Here is an 18,948-nt window from a genome sequence, read left to right on the forward strand (position 1 = left end):
CTAATGTATGTTTTAATTCGTTTAAATTTTGAACAAAACAAATTTATCAAAAAAATTTTCACTTCAATACAGCCTCAATAGTTCATCATTTTTGTTTCATTTTATTCCACAATCTTTGGTGAAGTGGTGCCTTCAAAAAGTTTTAGTTTTCAGATTATTTTTATAAACATACAGAAGAACACGATGATCACTCTTTTACAACATTTTTTTTAGTCCTGTGAATAACCCCACATGAGCCAATGAATTTTCAACCGTGGTTATGAAATTTTTCAGTTGTACAATGACCTCGGTTATGAAACTTTTCACTTGTACGACAACCTCAGTTACGAAACATTTTTCAGGTCCGATGATATGACATACCTCACTAACACGAATTGTCAAGAGAACTGTCCAACAAGAATATTGCAGCATGCACATCTATTTCAGTCACCTGATTGGGCATGCTGTGCAAGTATTAAATAGGATGCTAATGAAGGATCATAAGTTTTCAATAACTAGCAATACTTTTAATAAGATGTATGTTTCTCTTTAGGTATAAGAATATCTGTGGTGTTGCTTTTGAGTACATACGATTATTGGGCTTAATTTTCTTGCCTCCAAATGAGTGATTGCAACCTGGAAACTTAGCAGACCTGATTGAAAAGGGTTTCATGCTCCCTTACCGTAAAACCTCACGTATGAAACTGTTTTTGGTAGTCCACTGAAAGCTTCATAAGAGAGGTTCCACTGCACTCCATTGGCATAAACCTACGTCACTCCTAAAAGCATACCAAAAAGGTGACAATACATGCAAGCCTAAATAATTTACATACTTTTACATACTCAGATCTAAGGAAAGAAGAATGTCAAAAAAGATTCTGAATTAATTAAGGAAAGCCTAAACATGGGTCCACTTCAATAATCCACACATTTTTACCTCAACTGAAGGTATATATGGTCCATTGTTGTCCAAGCGGGGCCTCTTGTAACTTGTAAAGCTAGGCTGAGGAGGATCTGCAATGGGATGTTTATGAGGCTGTAAAAGATGGGCATTGTCAGAGACAGGAACACTGATCAATTCCCTCTGTGGAATATGCTGTTGTTGTCCACCACTAGCATTGCCCGCCAAATTCCCACCTCCTCCACCATAGTTAGTCTGCCTCGGAACAACATGCCGCATACCTCCTCTCATACCTAGGAGAAAGAGTGAACAATGTAGGAGTCATAAGATCATATATCAAAGAAGCTGCTGCTACAAGTTAATGTATAGTCCTTATTTGAGTAAAGGCTGGTCAAGGTTAGACAATGTATCCTCTAACATTATTTTTTTTTTATTGTGAAACATTAATGAAGTAAAACACATACGTGAAAATTTTTGTCAATACAAAATGGAGAAAGTTAACTTGTATTGACATGTATGTTTTTGCATGTATTTTGATGTGTTTTATAAAGCAACAGTCAAGTTATCCCCAGCAATGATGGGTAAGTGCTATGAATTCCTTAAAATATTCTATTTCAAAAATATATTTTTCTTATCGGGAGAAAAGGAACTTGCACATAAAAAATGTTTTAATTTTTGAACTTATTATATACTAGATTCATGTTGTAAATATTTGCTTAGATATAGAAAACAGTTAACACACGCATTTCATCACACTTGAAGGAGGACCCAACACCGACTACCAGAGTCGTGAAAAGGGATTTTTTTTACATAAAATTTTTTTTAACAACAAAGCAAGCAAAAACCCATGAATTTTATTTTTACAGGTGGTGGGTCATACCTTAAGGAATATTAGAAAAAATAATTTAGCTTGATTCAGATATTGCCTCAGGTCAAAATTTGATGTTTTAAAGAACCATGTTTTTGACGCAAAATTTTCTAAAATCTTATGAAACATATGAGTTTAGAGAATTTCCAATATCCCATAGGATATTTTTCAATTATTTTTTGGAATCCTCATGACTTCTATGGTAAACCTGCAAATTTTCATAAGAATCGGATGAAAACTATGGCTGAGACAAATTATTTCCCTCTGGAGGTACAAGTGCCTCTGGAGACCGCATTCGTTGAAATACTGCAGTTTCACCCAAACTTCAAATGGTCGTGAAAAAAAACTATTAGAGAGAGCCAAGAAATATTTTACACTGTTTCATTCCTACACGGAAGGATGAATATTTTCAAGTTTCATCAAAATCCGAGTCGGTAGGTGTGTCATGCCTGGATGAACTGACATGGAATGACCCAATAAGCCTACAGTAAGGTCAGACAATTTCACTTTGTATATTCAAAAATTCGAATTACCCTGCTTCATATAATCAAGAGTTACAGTAGGTGATTTATGGCATTATCAAGTTCTGTTCTATAAAGGCTAAACTCTAATTTTAACTTTAACTGCATTGGACTACAGAAGGGATTACACTACCAAATATTATGTTTGATTTATTATGCAATGGGTGTAAGAAAGGCTCTCACCAAATTTTACCATTGAGCACTGAATAATTTCACCCCCAGAGCAGTTTGAAGTATCAACTTGAATTCCGCGCCAAAAACGCACAAAAAGGCAAGAAAACAGCTAGCAGGGGAAAGATATTGAATGTGAAGATTTGTGCTTTTATTTTATAATTTACATCCCGAAAAGCTAAAAAGTAGTAATAAGTAAAGGATTTTACAATGGTATGTTCACATATTAAAGCATCCACGCTTATTGCCATGATTACTGTCTCACTCAAAACTGCAAGTATTTCATCTTAAAAAAAAGTTTCGCTTCAATGAAATGATTCATTTTGAGACAAAAAAATGGTCACAGTCTCTGTTAATTAGGTCAGTACATTTCGGGAATCAGCCAGAACAAAATAAACATTTCTCTTTGTTAAGATGATAAACATTTGGCCACTATTTCCACGAATGCGATGTGTTGCGGCTTCTTCAAGCGTTACTCACGCGGCATTCATGAGGTTCACACGTCACGCGGTGTCAGCCAATAGAAATACGTTTCGCGTCGAGGGCGTGGCCAAGGCTTCTATCGGACTTTTAAAGCTACTTATCTCGGTTAAAAATCTAATTTGAGCTCTGAAAATTGGCCTGTGTGTTTTTCATTCATATTTTTTGGTTTTATATATTGAAAGCCAATTTTTAATTTTGAGTGTTCCCTCCTATGGATAAAATTTGAATACAAAATATTCCCCTTAATAATAAAAACACAAACTCACCAGGAGGTGGACCTCTAAACTGAGGCCTTCCCCAGCTCACCCTTGGCTCCATACTAGGGGCATCAGGATTATACTCTACAAACAAACAAAAAATCAAGAATCAACACCATTGGAGCAAAAATATTTAGTCTGCTCCAAATTTTGGTATAATCATGAGTAGGGACATGCAAAAGTCGCAAATGCGATAACGCGAATTTTAACGCGAATTCCGGGATTTTCCCGCGAAATACGCGATTTCCGGCGTTTTCCCGCGAATATGCGAATTTCGTATTAATTGCGATTTTCTCCAATTCATGGGCGATTTTCACTAACTCAGACGCGATTTTCACAATTTTTTTTCTTCTGCTCATGCTCCTCCCACGAAATTGTTTTTCGAGGCGTACATTTAAGCCGTAATATTTTCCCTGCATTGGCCGCTTTTCGACGCGACGAATTTCCATGGGCCGCCGTTCACGGCTCAGCGCCGTGAGATGTCTCGGTTGAAAGTGGCCTGAATTTCACGGAACAGTGCCGTGAACGGCGGCCGGCGAAAAGTCGTCACGTTTGAAAGCAGCCTCAAGATAGCACGATGTGTATTTCACGCCATAAACGGCGCACCGCCGGGCCGGATTGAACCTTGCCTTGCTGACCGTCAACAACGCCGTGCCGTCAACTGCGCGATTCGACTCGCTTGAAGACATGCATTGAGACCAATGGTTATTTGAAAGCACAGTGCCGACGACGGCCGGAGCAAAGCAAAAGCCTGAAAGCGGCAAAAAGTGGCTGTGCGCCGTCTATTCCGTGAAATACTCACGGAGCTACATTGTGGCAGCTTTAAGCCAAAACGACTTATCGCCGGCCGCCGTTCCCGTCACAGCGCCGTAAAATTCAGGCCACTTTCCAACAAGACGACTCTCTGGATTTCACGGCGCTGTGGCGGGAACGGCGGCCGGCGGCCGCGGAAATTAGTCACGTCGGTGAGCGGCCAATGCCGTGAAAAAATTACGGCTTAAATATACGCCTCGAAAAACAATTTCATGTAGAGCAGAAGGAAAAAAATTATGAAATTTGCGTCTGAGTTGGTGAAAATCGCCCATGAATTGGAGAAAATTCATGATTTCCACAAAGAAACACACTCGAGGAAATAAGGCGACTTGTTTGTCCGGAGGATGTCTAAACCGCATTCACGATGTCCACAAAGTAGCCAAAATGCCATGGGAATCAGATGGTTGACTTAATAACATTACTGGAGGGTTCAAACTATCCAAATACTCACATTCTATAAAGAGATAACCCTTTCGTTGCTAATGACGAAAATATGTGGCAGGACGTTTCTTGACCCGGGAGACGAAAGGCGAAAATTTTCCTCTGAGATTTTCCTACGCAGGCCTAATGCCGAAAATACATTTCCTTGCTCTCCTCCTTTTATGACATTCGTGGGTTCGCAAAGTCTTAGTTTCGGGACCCAACACAGGCCAACACCATGGACTGGCAAAATCTGTAACTGCCGAAATCCGGAAGCATGAACCTAGACCCTCGTCTCTTATTACCCCTCTTTTTGGCAAGGGACCGCAATAATACAATTGTTCATTCAGTTAGTTTGCAAAATAAATATATGGTTCTTTCTTAAAAAAAATATAAACGAAGAATTGAATTCTTTGTCTTTTGGCAGAGTTTACAATTTTTAAATGAAATTCTACCATAAATATTAACTTATATCTCGATTTCACTATAAAATCAACATGGAAATTGTTAAGGCATTAAATTCGTTAATGCTGACGGTAGAGCTTCATTCAAAATTTTAAAATTCTCAGAATAAATCGAGGAATTCAATTGGAAGTCTGCAATTTACGTGCAAGCAACAATCATCCATATAGCTAATTCACATAAACAAAGCATGAGTTGACAGCGAACCAATGATGCTGGTAGGGTGGTAAACCACGAAAGGAGGGAGACCAACTACCCTCAGAGTCCAAGATAATGCAAAATGCCCACTAGGAAGGATCAGAAAAGGTTGGTGTTGAGAGTGTTTGATTATCTGCAAGACCTTTCTTAACAGATGTCCAACATAAATGCTCCATACAGAGGGGACCAAGGAATCTCATGGAGCGCAGTCCCGCATTCATGTTAAGGAGAGAACTCCACCATTTTGAAAGAGTTAAAGAAGTTAAAAATGAGCCTCAAGAAAATTCATAAGAGTACTTTTTTAGATAAAACCACTTATTAAATCTGCAAAACATGAAAACCTCTAAAGCAGCTGCTGTAAAGTCAATACCTATGCAGATGGCTGAAAAAGCGTCAACCAAACTTAGTTCTCTTATGGTAGAAGACCTAAGCAGAAAAATAGGTATTTGAAAAGATCTCAGTTTTTGATCCCCAAGAAGTTCCGTCTACAGACATGAACCCTGACTTAAAAACAAAAAATTCATGGCCTGGAATCAATGGAGACAGAGAAGTTGATGTTGGGGTTGGGAGGATTACAGAAATTACTACAAAAGCAAAATTCCCGGGGTTCAGTGGATGTAATTAAAGCAATCCAGGAGCTCAAATGTCTGAGACATCCTTTGCATCTAAGTGCCTTTTAGCAATTTGGATCACTTCTGCAAACATGGACTGAGAAAGATTTCTTTCCTGCTATAACGCTGTGTTAACAGATAAGAGAACAAATGTAAAAGATGACAACTTGATCACAATAGCAATATTTCATTTGAAATTACAGACATTTAAAAGTAATTTCTCTCTAAGTAAGCTAGATATATGTATACGCGAAGGATAAATATGTAAAATAGGTTAATTCAGTCAATACTCCATGTATATTATTGCTTTAATTATTCCCAATCAATAATATCCTAAATTTAGGGCAATGGGTGGGCCACTGGAAGGATGGCTCTCAATCAACATAAATTATTTTGGCTTTAAAATAACACCGATTTCAGGGCAAAATAACATCGCTTTTGCAGAAACATAACACCACTTTTGGCTATAAAATAACCCCACCTTTTGCATGTCCCTAATCATGAGTCAATACCAACAACACACATTATTTAGAAACCATTTCATAAACATTAAGAAATTCACCAATGAATAATTTGATACATCAAACCATTTGCCTCCATACTTAACAAAAATATCTTTACCAATGATATACTGAATTAAATTATGCTGAATGACATGTAACTTCTTCAGATGCATAAGATTAATTTAATCAGTACAATACACATCGGTGAGATGGGAATGAGGATAAAATGACTAAGCATGGGGGTATGGTATATTGCCAGCTACATAAGATAAGTACAGTTAAAGACAGATAAACAAGAACACACACTACCAGGGGAATTCAAATTCTTCTGGTTTTAAGATCACTTTCTTTCCAGTAAGCAATTTAATTAACCACGTAACTAATGTTATTACTGGGGTAATAAATGAATGCAATATAGTTTAGGGTCTAGAACTATCTCTCCTTTCAATTTATGCTCATCAACAAGAATATTCACATGAAATTTTAGTAGGAGTTGATTGAATCTACTGCATAGCAATTCCTCATTGGCATTATTCCACTACTACAGCGCCAGAGCCTTTGGTTCACAATACGGTTGATTTGCTTTCACAAAACACTCTCCTCTTGTGATCCGAACTGTGGACTTCTAATTATGTACCGTATAAACGCATGTAAGAGATACACTTTTTTCCCAGAAATTGCAGCCGAAAATGAGGGTGCGTCTCTTATGCAAATATGCTATTCCCCCCCATTCCCAGTAACAAGTACAAGGGGAACTGAGTGGCCTTAGTTTTCAGCGTGAGTCAGTCATCTGAAACCATAGGTCAAAAATGAGCGGTAGGCAGGGGAATTCCTCCCTTCATGACATATTTCTACAATGCTCCTGTTTGCATTTCTTACTTGTAAGCATCACGTTGTCACGTGGGTACCTCAAAGGTGAACATGGAAAAGATCGCATGGGGTTTATCGCTCCGGAGGGTGAGCTAAATTTACTGCTATGAGGGGACATACCGCAGCATTTATACTGCAAATAGTAATCTCAAACAAACTTTGAGAAATGCATAGTTTTGAAGGACAATACCTGGTTAATAGTCAACATCTGTCTTGCCATGTAATTTCCATTATGCTAAGGGCCTGATTTTTCAAAAATCATCTTTAGGCGCTATTATGAGGATTATATATTGCAACTGAAAATTATATTGGTGTTAAAACCTGCGGTTGAAAAAAATTCGAACGAGTTTGTACATTGTAGGACTGATTGCGGATAGAAGAAATCGGAAATGCTTGTGAGTGAAGGGTGCTGAAGGAGAGGTAGAGGGGAAGGTGCGCACTCCCTCCATCTTTCAAGCAACGAGGCTACGAGTGAAGGAGCTTGGGACAGACACGTCCAATCTTGCATGTGACATCATTGCCTTCCAAGCGGAAAGGCAAAGGTGCAGCAATGATCTGTGCACAGTTTGGGTTGCCTGAAGTTTCCAGTCCATCTCGTCTTGCTTGAATGCGCTCACGCTACGCTTTTTTCTTCCAAAATTGAGCTGTTTGGACTAGGTTGAATATTTGTAGCTTTGATGTAACTATAAATCTTTGTGTCAATCAATTAAAGCTTAAAACTTAAATGCTGTCAGATAAGCGTCGCATTAGGTCCCATTCTCTTTTGAACATTGTGCACGTCATACAATTGCTGAAAGCTATCGAGATATCTTTTGGCTCAGTATGTGACCCACCTAGCATTTGGCCTCCAGAAACTGGGAGAATTGAAGCCGGTGGATCGAAAAATGTCAGTCGGTGAGATGGGATAAGGATGAAACACATTTCCATTCTTCCCATGTAACTTGATATTTTCCTTTGAAGATAATGATTTATGGTCAATGTGGTGTCCGAAAGGAAATAAACCTTAGAGGCATAGGCTGATAGAGGGCTGAGGGGGTGGTATTGTGAAACCTATGCCGTGGTTATTATCTTACGGTGCTGAGATTTCCCCGACTGTTGTTCAAACTCTTGGGAAGATTCATGCTATGTGGTGCCTGTCGTGTTTTGCCTTAACATTTTTCACAGCTGAAATTCTATTGCAATACTCCAACAAGAGCTTTTAAACAAAATTGCTCATGAGTGGGACAAGCATCGCAGTGCAACGGCGTATGCGAAGAGAGGATCAGAACTCTTTCTACTCCCTCTTATGGGAGGTTGCATTCACAAAAGCATTGATTTAAAATTTCAGATTCAGATTCAATTTCTTCAATGAATTTGGTTCCAAAGTATAAGGTGAAGGGCGTCATCAGTGGATATTTGAGGTGTCCGATCCGACCATCCCTAGTTATCATCATGAGGTTAAGACTACAAGTGAATGTCTACTTATCTCCAAGCACCTCGCATATCGCGTCATTTTAACTGAAAAATGCTGCGTTAATTTTTTGTATTGAAAGGGGAAATTTTGCTAACTGTCATAAGTCCAGGCATACGTCTGCAACACCGTGCGAAAGGATTAAAAAAAATGCTGCAAAAATTTTCTTCTTTAGATCCGATGCTCAAATTAGGGGTGCATCTCTTACAAGCGTTTATGTGGCACATTTGACCAAATGGTGCTTTCCTAAATGGTCTTTCCTAAATAACTCACCTCTAAATTATCTTTCACTTCCTGAATGTGACATAAACGATTATGTAACGACTGCCAACATAGGACAACACCAAAGGTAAGCTACTACAATGTTTTTCTGGGAATGTTTTTAATTGATGGCCCCTTTCAACTTAACCATTGGTGGGCAGTCAGTTAGTCCTTACAATAGTTCATTCACCTGAAATTCTGGCGGCTTTCAGATGAGACAACTCTCTGCAATGCCGTGTACCGTGCCATGAACGGCGGCCGGTGGAAAATAATTTCATCTGAAAGCGGTCCTACGATTGAATCATGTACATGTACACATGATTCAATCGTAACTACAGTACATGTCAAACATATACAGTAATTCTTTGACATCCGAATAATATGTATTCCTAGAGCATGTTCGCTGTTAATAAACCTATGCAAGACATCAAAAAGTGTGTCTGCAACTGCCTGCAGAATGCAACACCGCATTACAATTTTGCGTTAGCTTACAGCCACTCAATTTATCCATGGTGTCACTGCACTGGCGTGTTGAGCAGTTTATTGTATAGGATATAAGAACTGTGACAATGCAGCATGCGTATGAGTTGTCAATTAATGTAACAATTTAAGCTACATTGCAGAATACAGAATATACTTTGAACTGACTCAAAAGTTACAACAAATTAACGGATGTTGTCATCAGAAGTTGGGGGAATTTCACTATTTATCCTGATGCTATACTAACTATCTATGCAGTAGGTATACTGCGCTCCAAGTATATTTCACACGGCCCTTCAAAATCAACATCAACCACTACTGTTTTCAGTGAACGTCTGTTCAGTACTGCAGACAATATTTCTGCCAAAAAAAGAATAGATTAGACCCAGATAGAGTAAAAATGTTGGATTTTTTAAATTAAAACCTGGAGAAAGAACCAGTGGCTGCCTGATATTATGTGAAATATTAGTCAACCATGCATTCTTTAACAACGTGTCATTTAAACTTTTTTACTTGTCAAATAAAACTATAGAGACGATCTTAAGTTTTTTTTCAGTTTTTTCCCGTTAATTTACTGCTTTAGTGAAATTATTTTCATTCACTTCTTGTGGTTGATCATTTAAATTTGCCATTAATGCAGATAATAAAAGTTCATCCTCGGGACCGAGAACCAATGGGGGAGGACCGTACCAGTACCGAGAACCGAAAAAATTTAAGAACCGACTCATCCTTCTTGCCGAAAAGATAACATGACATTATGTAAAGAACCAACAGTGGAATAGTCAAAAAAAGAGCGGATTACCATTGCTTAAGTCTCCAGCACAATGATTTCATTTCTTCGTATCATAATCATTGAACTTATTCCAATGTGAAAACACTGACTTGTTTAAAGTCAACCCACCCTAGAAAGTAGAAAACCACTGGTACGAGGTGAAGCTCGGAACTGATAATATCCCATACATGGAGCCAACTGCTGAGGGTGAAGGGCAACTGTACGACTGTGCAGCAAAATTTTTCTCCAAACAAAAAAGAAACTTTGCCACTCATTTTTAACAAGCTTAGCACCAAATAAGCAGTTGAATGCAAATGGTTAGAGTAACAAAATATCCTGAGCAGACATTCCTTTATCAGTGACTCTGACAGGTGAGATGTGCCAAATCAACTGCTGAGAAGCTCAACTCCAAGGAAATAGTAATAGATCTCTAGTAAGTAGTGATGGGTCGATTCCAAAATTTTATCGATTCCGATCCCGATTCCGATTCTGACATTTCGATTCCGATTCTACCGATACCGATTCCATCGATTCTGATGCCATAGGCTCCAAGAAAAATATCACTTAATTCCAGGCAACAAGAAAACCACTTAAAAAATATTACTCTGTGAAAGAGTCAGTCAAACAAAAGCATCTTTCATATCATCACTATGTAATCAAAATATAATAGCTAAATTTCAAAACAGAACATTCCTGAAAAGTGATGTTACATGATAGGTATTACTTTAGAAAATTAACACTCATGTTTAAATTTAAAATAAAAGTATCTCCTTTAATATCTATCTTTTATTGATAATATCTTATCATTATCAATAATGTCTCACAAATTTAGTCTCCTTTTACAGACTTTAAATTTTTGCTCAGATATAAAAGCATCTTCACTCTGTCAGCTGACAAGAAGCCTCTTCGCTGAGAAGAAGACAGCAAGAAACCTCTTCGCTAACACTTTCAGCCTTGGGTAGGAGATACAAGTCTTTCAGTATTTCCCAGGGAAGGAATTTGGTGGGGCATTCATCTATGATAAATAAGCTCCACTTCAGCTTCAACAGTGTTTGCTATGGTGACTTTGGGTACTTTTCCAAATGCATCACTGTATCTTGACTATATACCTGTCACAGGCTCCCTAGTCTGCATTTGCTCCTTTGGAATATAAAAGGGATTTCCAAGTAGCACTTTTTGATCTCGAGTCGAGTTGAAAATTACTCGCAAGTATCGAGTCAAGTATGATAATTTCTTAACCAGGCAATACAGCAATGCATACTACAATATATTCGACTCCAATTTTCTATGATGAATGTTTAGCCTAATGTAAGAAGGAAAATATAATGAGTATCGTGCCCTATAATGAGCCCTGAATATAGTAATTTTCACAGCTATAATAAAGATTACATACTAAGTATATGAATCATGTAATATTTGGCCCTTTCAAATTCTCAAGCAGAAAATCCAATTATTCTACATGCTCAGCCAGCAGGTTTTGACATCTTCATGTTACAGTATTACTGCCTGCAGAAAATTGGTTTTTGCTACACACTTGTGTGACTGGGCAAATACTTTCCTACCAAAATTGCAAGATTTTGGAGACTTTGGAATTTTTATTAAAAATAATATCAACGATTTATTTGGACCTTGAATCTTCATGGAATTCAAATGGACGAAGCGAACGAACTATATAGAACTAAACTTGAGTTTTGTAGAGCCAAAAAAATTCTATACTTCACACGTCATTTAATCAGGGTTAAAGTCTCTTGCTTTTTTAAGTTCAAGAAAGAATTGTGCGAAAAATCCACAGAGAAAAAATCATTCGCCTTGACCGGGATTCGAACCCGGATCCCTCGATTTCCGGCGGAGTGCTTTAGCCAGTTAAGCTACCGAGGCGTCATTCTCCCCTGTGGAAATTTGTGGACTATACCGGACAAGGTGGTATGGACTGCTGAGCATATTATGCGACGAGCAGTCCAAATCGTGTGCACGGCGCCACAGCCGGAGAGTAAGAACCCAGGATCCGGGTTCGAATCCCGGTCAAGGCGAATGATTTTTTCTCTGTGGATTTTTCGCACAATTGTGCATTGCGGGTGACTCCCGTAAAAGTTATCACCGTGGCTAGTCCCGGTATACTTAAATTCGTTCAAGAAAGAAACTAAACGCTACAAATGAATATCACATCGGACGGATGCAGTTAAAAAAAAAGGCTAAAAGATGCCAATTGTGATATGAAAACTCCCCCTTCCGCGCGACTCACCTCGGCGAAGGTGGAAAGGGAAAAAGGGTATCAGTTGTTGCCTTTCGTGGAAACAGTTCATTTTTCTCTCTCTTAAGCATGCTGACTTAATTTCTTCATTTTACTTCAATACCCTAGCCATATTTCTTATGCGTGGGATGGTTCCGCAAAATATCCAGTCCTTAGTATTTTCTTTCGAGTAATGCGATAAATGGCCTATTCGATCTATACATAATCCCTTTTAACATCCTCAGTTTAGTGTTTTCAGTCAATTGAGACGATTATCCATGCTTTACATGACGATTTTCAAGACTAATGTTTTAAAAAACTTGAAAAATCGGCCTCAGTTACCGAGCCTCAGAGGTCCGCGGCGTGTAGGTCAGCCTTGACGCGCGATTAAAAAATCGCTATAATTTCCTTCGTCGCAAACTTTTTTCCAAGATTTCTACTTAGTAATCTTTAGAAATCTCTACTTTATATTGTGGTTCAAATTTTCCGAGTTATATGTTTCGTAAACGAAAGATAATATCTACTTTATGTCAAATTTCACGTGAAAAACGGGTCGGCCATTTTGCGTTGTAAAACCAGACAGATGAGAGCCAAAATCTTCAAAAGTCATTGAAAATATAGGGAAAGCACCAGGTTAAAGGAATATTGCGTTTCTTTATTCCATTAAACTCATACCAACGCAAAACCACCTGGATAAATTCAAAGATATTTTGAGGAAGAACGATATCTCGCGTGGCATTGAAAAATTGGTCATGTTTGGACTACTGTATCTCAAAAAAGGGTCGTATTTATGTAAAACGGCATATAAATCTATATCTGGTAATAATTTATGAGTATTTACGCTAAGTTTCAAGTCTCTATCCCCAAAAAGGTCATTTTGGACCTCATTCCAGCTTTTTCCGATTTCGGACCAGTGCGCGCCGGGTAGGAAGACGATCGGCCGCCGCGGCTGCCGTAAAGGTATTCGGCGCCCATGTCGACAACTATAGTGTATTCGGCAAGCTGAAACTACCAGGCCAAGGCATTAGGATGACTTATCGGCTTTAAAAACTGCATTATAACACGAGTTTCATGATAGCGCTTCCTGTCGGCAGATCGCTGGACCTACTATACTCGAAAGCTCTATAACCTTAACTACTCGACTCGACATTTGTAATGCTACTCGAAACGCTCGAGTCGAGTACCAACTACTCGACTCGACTTGAATTTTTGAGTACTCGCACATCCCAGAAAGATATGTGTTTTGTTATCACGATTACGAGGCGCGAAAATTCAAATGACTTTTGGGAACGCGGTCGTATATTTTGTGGTTTGAAGTACTACTGGAATCGGAATCGATTTTTCACCGTGGCAAGTACTCGTTTTCGATTCCGGTTCTTGGCCGAGAATCGAGGAATCGAAGAATCGAGGAATCGAACCGACCCATCACTACTAGTAAGCCAAGTCTCCATCATATTTTGCCTTAAATGACACATTTTAAATACATGGTTTTATTTTCTTAAACAATGGATGCAGGAAAATAATACATAGGGACCGTGATCTACAAATGATCAATCCAGGAAAATCATTCTGAAGTGAACGATAGATAAATGAAAAAAATAGAATGTCTCTATTGACTTTTATTTGGGACCAGGGGTGGTGAACGATCAATGTATACTAAAGTTGAGAATTACAGGTTAAAGATATTCTACTGAGTTATTCATACGTTGACAGTTCTTTTTGATAGGTGATAAAGAGGCCATTCTGATGCATGCTCTCATGAGGTAGATGGCCTCAATATTGTGATCCAGGGAGAAACTCAGCTTACCCATATTTCCTCGGGGGTGAACCATGCCTCCAACAGGATGATGCGGTGGGTGGTGGTGAAGGTGGGGTCGCCCCACATGTGGCCCCATCATTCCCCTCGGATGATGTGGTCCCGTAACCACTTGAGGTGGTGGCGGTGGGTGACTCAGGGATGCGCCCACCACCACAGGCGGAGGAGGGGGTGGGGGAGGGGGTGGGTGGGGTGGGGTGTTTGGAGGCAGGGGAGGTGGGTGCTGCGGTGGGACTCGAGTGGTGCCTGCTGCACCATATGACAGCACTCGCCCAATGGCAACATTCTCCAACACCACAGGATCATTGCCATGGTCATAAGGGCAAAGGTCCCCACGCATGCAATATCCTTTTTCTGAAACAATTTATTTTTCTATTATCCTAAGATTATGGCACCTCATAAAAGTAACTTTATTATATTTAAAGGCGTTGGGATGTATTCAGAGAAACTGAAAAATCAGGCATCAAAATACCAGTACCTTGAATTAAGCGGACTTTCTGAATATAAAATCAGGCAATTGACATTAAGCTGTGGACAGCTTGCCTCCAGGTAGGCCATAGATATATTTGTTAAATATGTAACTATGATTTAAAGACTTGTAAACCGGACATGCATGATATGCTTTGATCACCACAATAGGAATGAATTACTTCACCCATGGATCCTTCAGCTCTCTGCATTACCGTGGTGCATAATTAACAGATTTTATGCCATCACTATAACATTAACATATATCTACCATGTAAAAATATACTAACACAAAAAAACAACCTGAGGTTGGAGATTCATGGTACTGGACATTTGTTTAATTTCCAAACAATCTTAAAACAACATTTAACAGTATAACATACAAAAATAGCAAACTGTAACTTCGAAGAAATTAAGATAAATGTGAGGAATAAAAGCACCCTCCTCACCATCAAAGTCTCGGCATCGCCGCTTTGGCAAATATTCAGGTGCTCCAATTCCATCCACGCCCATTGGTGGAACAGATGGGGTCTGTTGGGGTGCTGCAACACCTGGGACCCCAGGTCCTGCCGCTCCAGGAGGAATGCCAGTCTGTGATGGAGTCACTACCGGCACCACTGATGCGATGCCAGTCGGCACCACACCAGGAGGTGGTGGAGCGGCACTGACCACGCTTTGGATACTTTGTGAGGTGGTTGTCAAGCGCATGTCCACATCACCATGGTTACTGTCTTGTGTAGGGGTCCCTGCACCAGACAGAGGTTCCTTCTTGGAATCCCTAATGCGCTCTGCAAGAGTTATTTCCATAAAATTATATTAATTTAAAAATTGCCATTAATTAACTCCAAACACGGAGTTAACCACATTCCAAACAATTTTCTAGCTCTACTATATGCTGCAGTGAACTCAGTAACATGATTAAAATTATTTCCTGTCATTTCCTATGATAGAAAGAACTTAAATTGAAAACAACCAACTTATCAAAGTTACAACCAATGAGGATTATTTTACTACACCCATGCCTCACTTAGAACAATTTCCATATAGCACACATTCATTCCTCGTGGAAATATCCCAATGCTGCTTATCCTAATCAAATAACCTTAACAATCTCTTGATAAAAACGAGAACTTGCGCTATGTACACACGAAATGGCTCTCATTTTACACATATTAATAGATTTGCTTGCCTCAAATCTTCTTCTTTGTTTATATATTCACTGAAATCCATTGCTGCACAATAGCGAAAAACATTATTCGCCATGCAGCCTGGATGACCGACCTACTAAAGTCTTTCGATAAGTATCTTGTCTCCTCAACAGAATGACATTAGCTAATTCAGATCATTAATTAAGTTTGAAGCTGGTGGAAATGAGTCTTTTGAGAGCAATAAGGTTTGAGATGTAATTTTTGCCCTCAAAGGTTATCGGGTGAATTGATATCCACGGCGAGAGTCCACCTTAAAGCTTTCAAGGTCATCGGTATTCACAGGAGAGAAATGGAGCGGTGGCCGAGTTGCATGTGATTAGCATCAACACGTAAAAGAATCCGGTAGAGAATTTTTAACACCCTCGGTGGTGGTGGGGATAAGTCCTCGCCTACCATACCTAAGGTCGCACGTTCGAATCCTGCCTGGATAGGTTGCCCCTTCCAGGACATGGGTGTGTGTGTGATCATCTGTTATTGATTGTTTAGACTCCCGATATAAAGGCCTCATTGTACTGTTTTCCTGGGTATTTGAAATAAATAAATTGGCTACATTCCCTCCCAGCAGTCATAGGCCCACTATATCTCAAGAATACATACTTCTCTACCTTTCTAAGAGGCACTGGTCTCCCAAATATATTATACACTTTGGGTTATTGGGTTGACCAAAAATGGGTCTAACAAGACCATTGTCCATTTTCTAAGTCCCACCATCACCTACAGAAGAACCTTGTAGTGTTAACGACCCAATTCTAAATTCTAAAATGCCATCCTCAAGACAGCGAGAAAGGAAAGCAGATAACCAGGACCCCAAAAAAGAGTCACCAACATTACTTCTGAACTGAAAACACTGTCTGTTTACCCTTCCTTACTAAAGGAAGCTGGCAGAGCAAATGATTAAATCCCCTCTTCCTTTCAAGAAAGCATTTACAAGGTGAACAGCCAATTCTGAAGGGCATACCAAACACAACAAACATAAGACCAACACTCACAGCCCTAATATACCACATTCAAGCACACAGAAGTACAATCCAGAATGTTCAGGTCCATTTTTTGGCAATGAACTGGTGAGGTCCTGATGCCTCATACCATCTGCTTATTTTTCCAAAGAAACCTTTTCAGCCTATCTCAAAAAATTGAGAGAAAGTTCAGTCATTTCACGATATTATAAAAATCGTTATGACCTTTGAAGGTTAGATTTACCAAAAACAGAAATGCACAAACCCAATATTTTCTCAATTTCTGTTTCAAGGCTTTCAATAATAAGATAAATTATACATTTTATTATTGGAAAATGATAGATCAATAACTTTGGGACTAACATTTAAGTCTGGCTGAGTTTCTACAATTAACACAAAAAATTACAAGCTGCTTAGTAGTTTCAATTAAAGTAAAAATTAAAAGCGGTATTAAAAAAAAATTAAATTGGAAATACATATCTGGAAACAATGTGGTTTACTTGATTTACCCTATAACCAATATCAGAAATTATTAAGTGAATAACCGACACATACATGGGTTAACTTACCACCAGAATGACTCCTAGATCGTGATCTGTTATGTGAGAGACCTGGACCTTGTCCAGAGGGTGTGTGAGATCTTGATCGAGGACTTAGGGACGAGCGATTGGTTGAAAGGTGAGGCTGAGCTGGTGAACAGCTGCGACTGCGGTACCCACCACCTCGACCACTCCCCCCACTACTCCTTGTGTGCCCATGCCGGGGTGAGCGTGAGCTAGATCTTGAACCAACATCACCGCGCCGTGGGGACTTGGAGCGAGACCAGCTGGATCTAATTTTAAGAGTTAAAAGTTTCACAATAAGAGCAGACCTATTTAATTGACAGCAAAAGTACATCATTAGAACCTGATAAAAATGTTCAAGAAGCAGAAATGGTGCCAGGAGTTTCCTGATGGACGGGAAAACGTCCATGATGAGCAGCAGTTGGGGAAGCCAAGCATTCCAGAATCAACTGGGACAAAGAACCAATACCATGAACCTACCCATCCTGAATCACAACACATTATATTTTACCCATATCCTCCTCTTGGAATTCTGCCTCATTTCGAGATTTAAGCACTTTCCCACAAAGCACATTTTATGACTTATAGTATTTATGAATGAAGACAATCGTTGAAGGACAAGTGGAAGGGAAGAAGGGCAAGGGACAGCCCCGAATGAGTTACATAAGACAGGTTATAATGGATGTAAAAGAGTAGAAATATGTCTATATGAAAAGGTTAGCGGATAGGAGAGAGGAATGGAGAGCTGCGCCACACCAATCTTAGGATTGTTGACTAATGATGATGATGAGTATTTATGAGAAACCAGTTTCTCATTCTGATAATAATTAGTAGCCTCTTTCATATTAAACTGAAATTTGTACTACTTGCATCTACCTTCATTTTTTACAAATTATTTGCTCTTATTACACTAAAAATAGGGATGGAGCAGGAATTTGAAGACTTGTTTGAAACTCATTAAAATTATCTGTAGTATTTCAGGCCCTAACTAAATGCATTTCTTCATTAAATAATTTTAATCATTCATTAGGAAAGAATTCCCATTATTAACGATGTTCAGAGTGTAAAAATAAAAGTAAAAAGTAAAAATTCCCACTTCAATTGAATCTTACAGTGGCAACTGGAAAAAATTAAATCCTTTCATTCATGTTGTTAAAATACATTTTGAAATAGAAACAAACATCTTTATTTTGAATAAAAATGGAAAAAGGTTAGAAGTAGCAATGAAACATAAGAATGAAAGGAAAAATATAATAGTCACAACAACTTTTTATTTCATACCGAAATTAAATTTAATTTCCATCTGAAAATGTATTTTAATGTCCATTATATGTTTTCTAAAACTCTCCCATTTAATTTTTGTCCTGATCCTCATCATACTATGATCTTTAAGTTAGGTTTTTCATGCAATTAAAATTGTATTCTAGTTTTGATAAAATTTCTTGTTTGTAAACTAGCTTCATCATTAAATATAATCTCAGCCGCATATGGAGAGGTTTCCTGGCCCGATCTAATGACCAACGGCTATCGCCTTCCGTGAAAATTCAAAATCAGGTCAACAATGGGTTAACGAAACCTATATAAGCTCGGTACAAGAACAGTTTCCCTCCCATTCTCTGGATAACCCTCCCAGTACTAGGAGTGAAACGTTGAGTAAGAAAATGTTACCTACGCAGCAATTTCCGAA

At 38.7% G+C, this 18,948-nt stretch overlaps 1 protein-coding gene across 1 annotated transcript in view; it reads right to left on the reverse strand.

Moving 5' to 3' along the window:
- Positions 1-18,948, reverse strand: part of LOC124154590 (RNA-binding protein 26) — a 59,463-nt gene that overhangs the window by 31,494 nt on the left and 9,021 nt on the right. The window contains exons 5-9 of the mRNA XM_046528417.1: positions 17,268-17,530; positions 14,984-15,322; positions 14,058-14,420; positions 3,190-3,264; positions 917-1,173 (exon numbers count right to left, since the gene is read on the reverse strand). Of these exons, the coding sequence (XP_046384373.1) occupies positions 917-1,173; positions 3,190-3,264; positions 14,058-14,420; positions 14,984-15,322; positions 17,268-17,530 (1,297 nt within the window). The remainder of the gene's footprint in view (positions 1-916; positions 1,174-3,189; positions 3,265-14,057; positions 14,421-14,983; positions 15,323-17,267; positions 17,531-18,948) is intronic.

The sequence above is a fragment of the Ischnura elegans genome, chromosome 2 (genome assembly GCF_921293095.1).
Source record: "Ischnura elegans chromosome 2, ioIscEleg1.1, whole genome shotgun sequence".
NCBI lineage: Eukaryota > Metazoa > Arthropoda > Insecta > Odonata > Coenagrionidae > Ischnura > Ischnura elegans.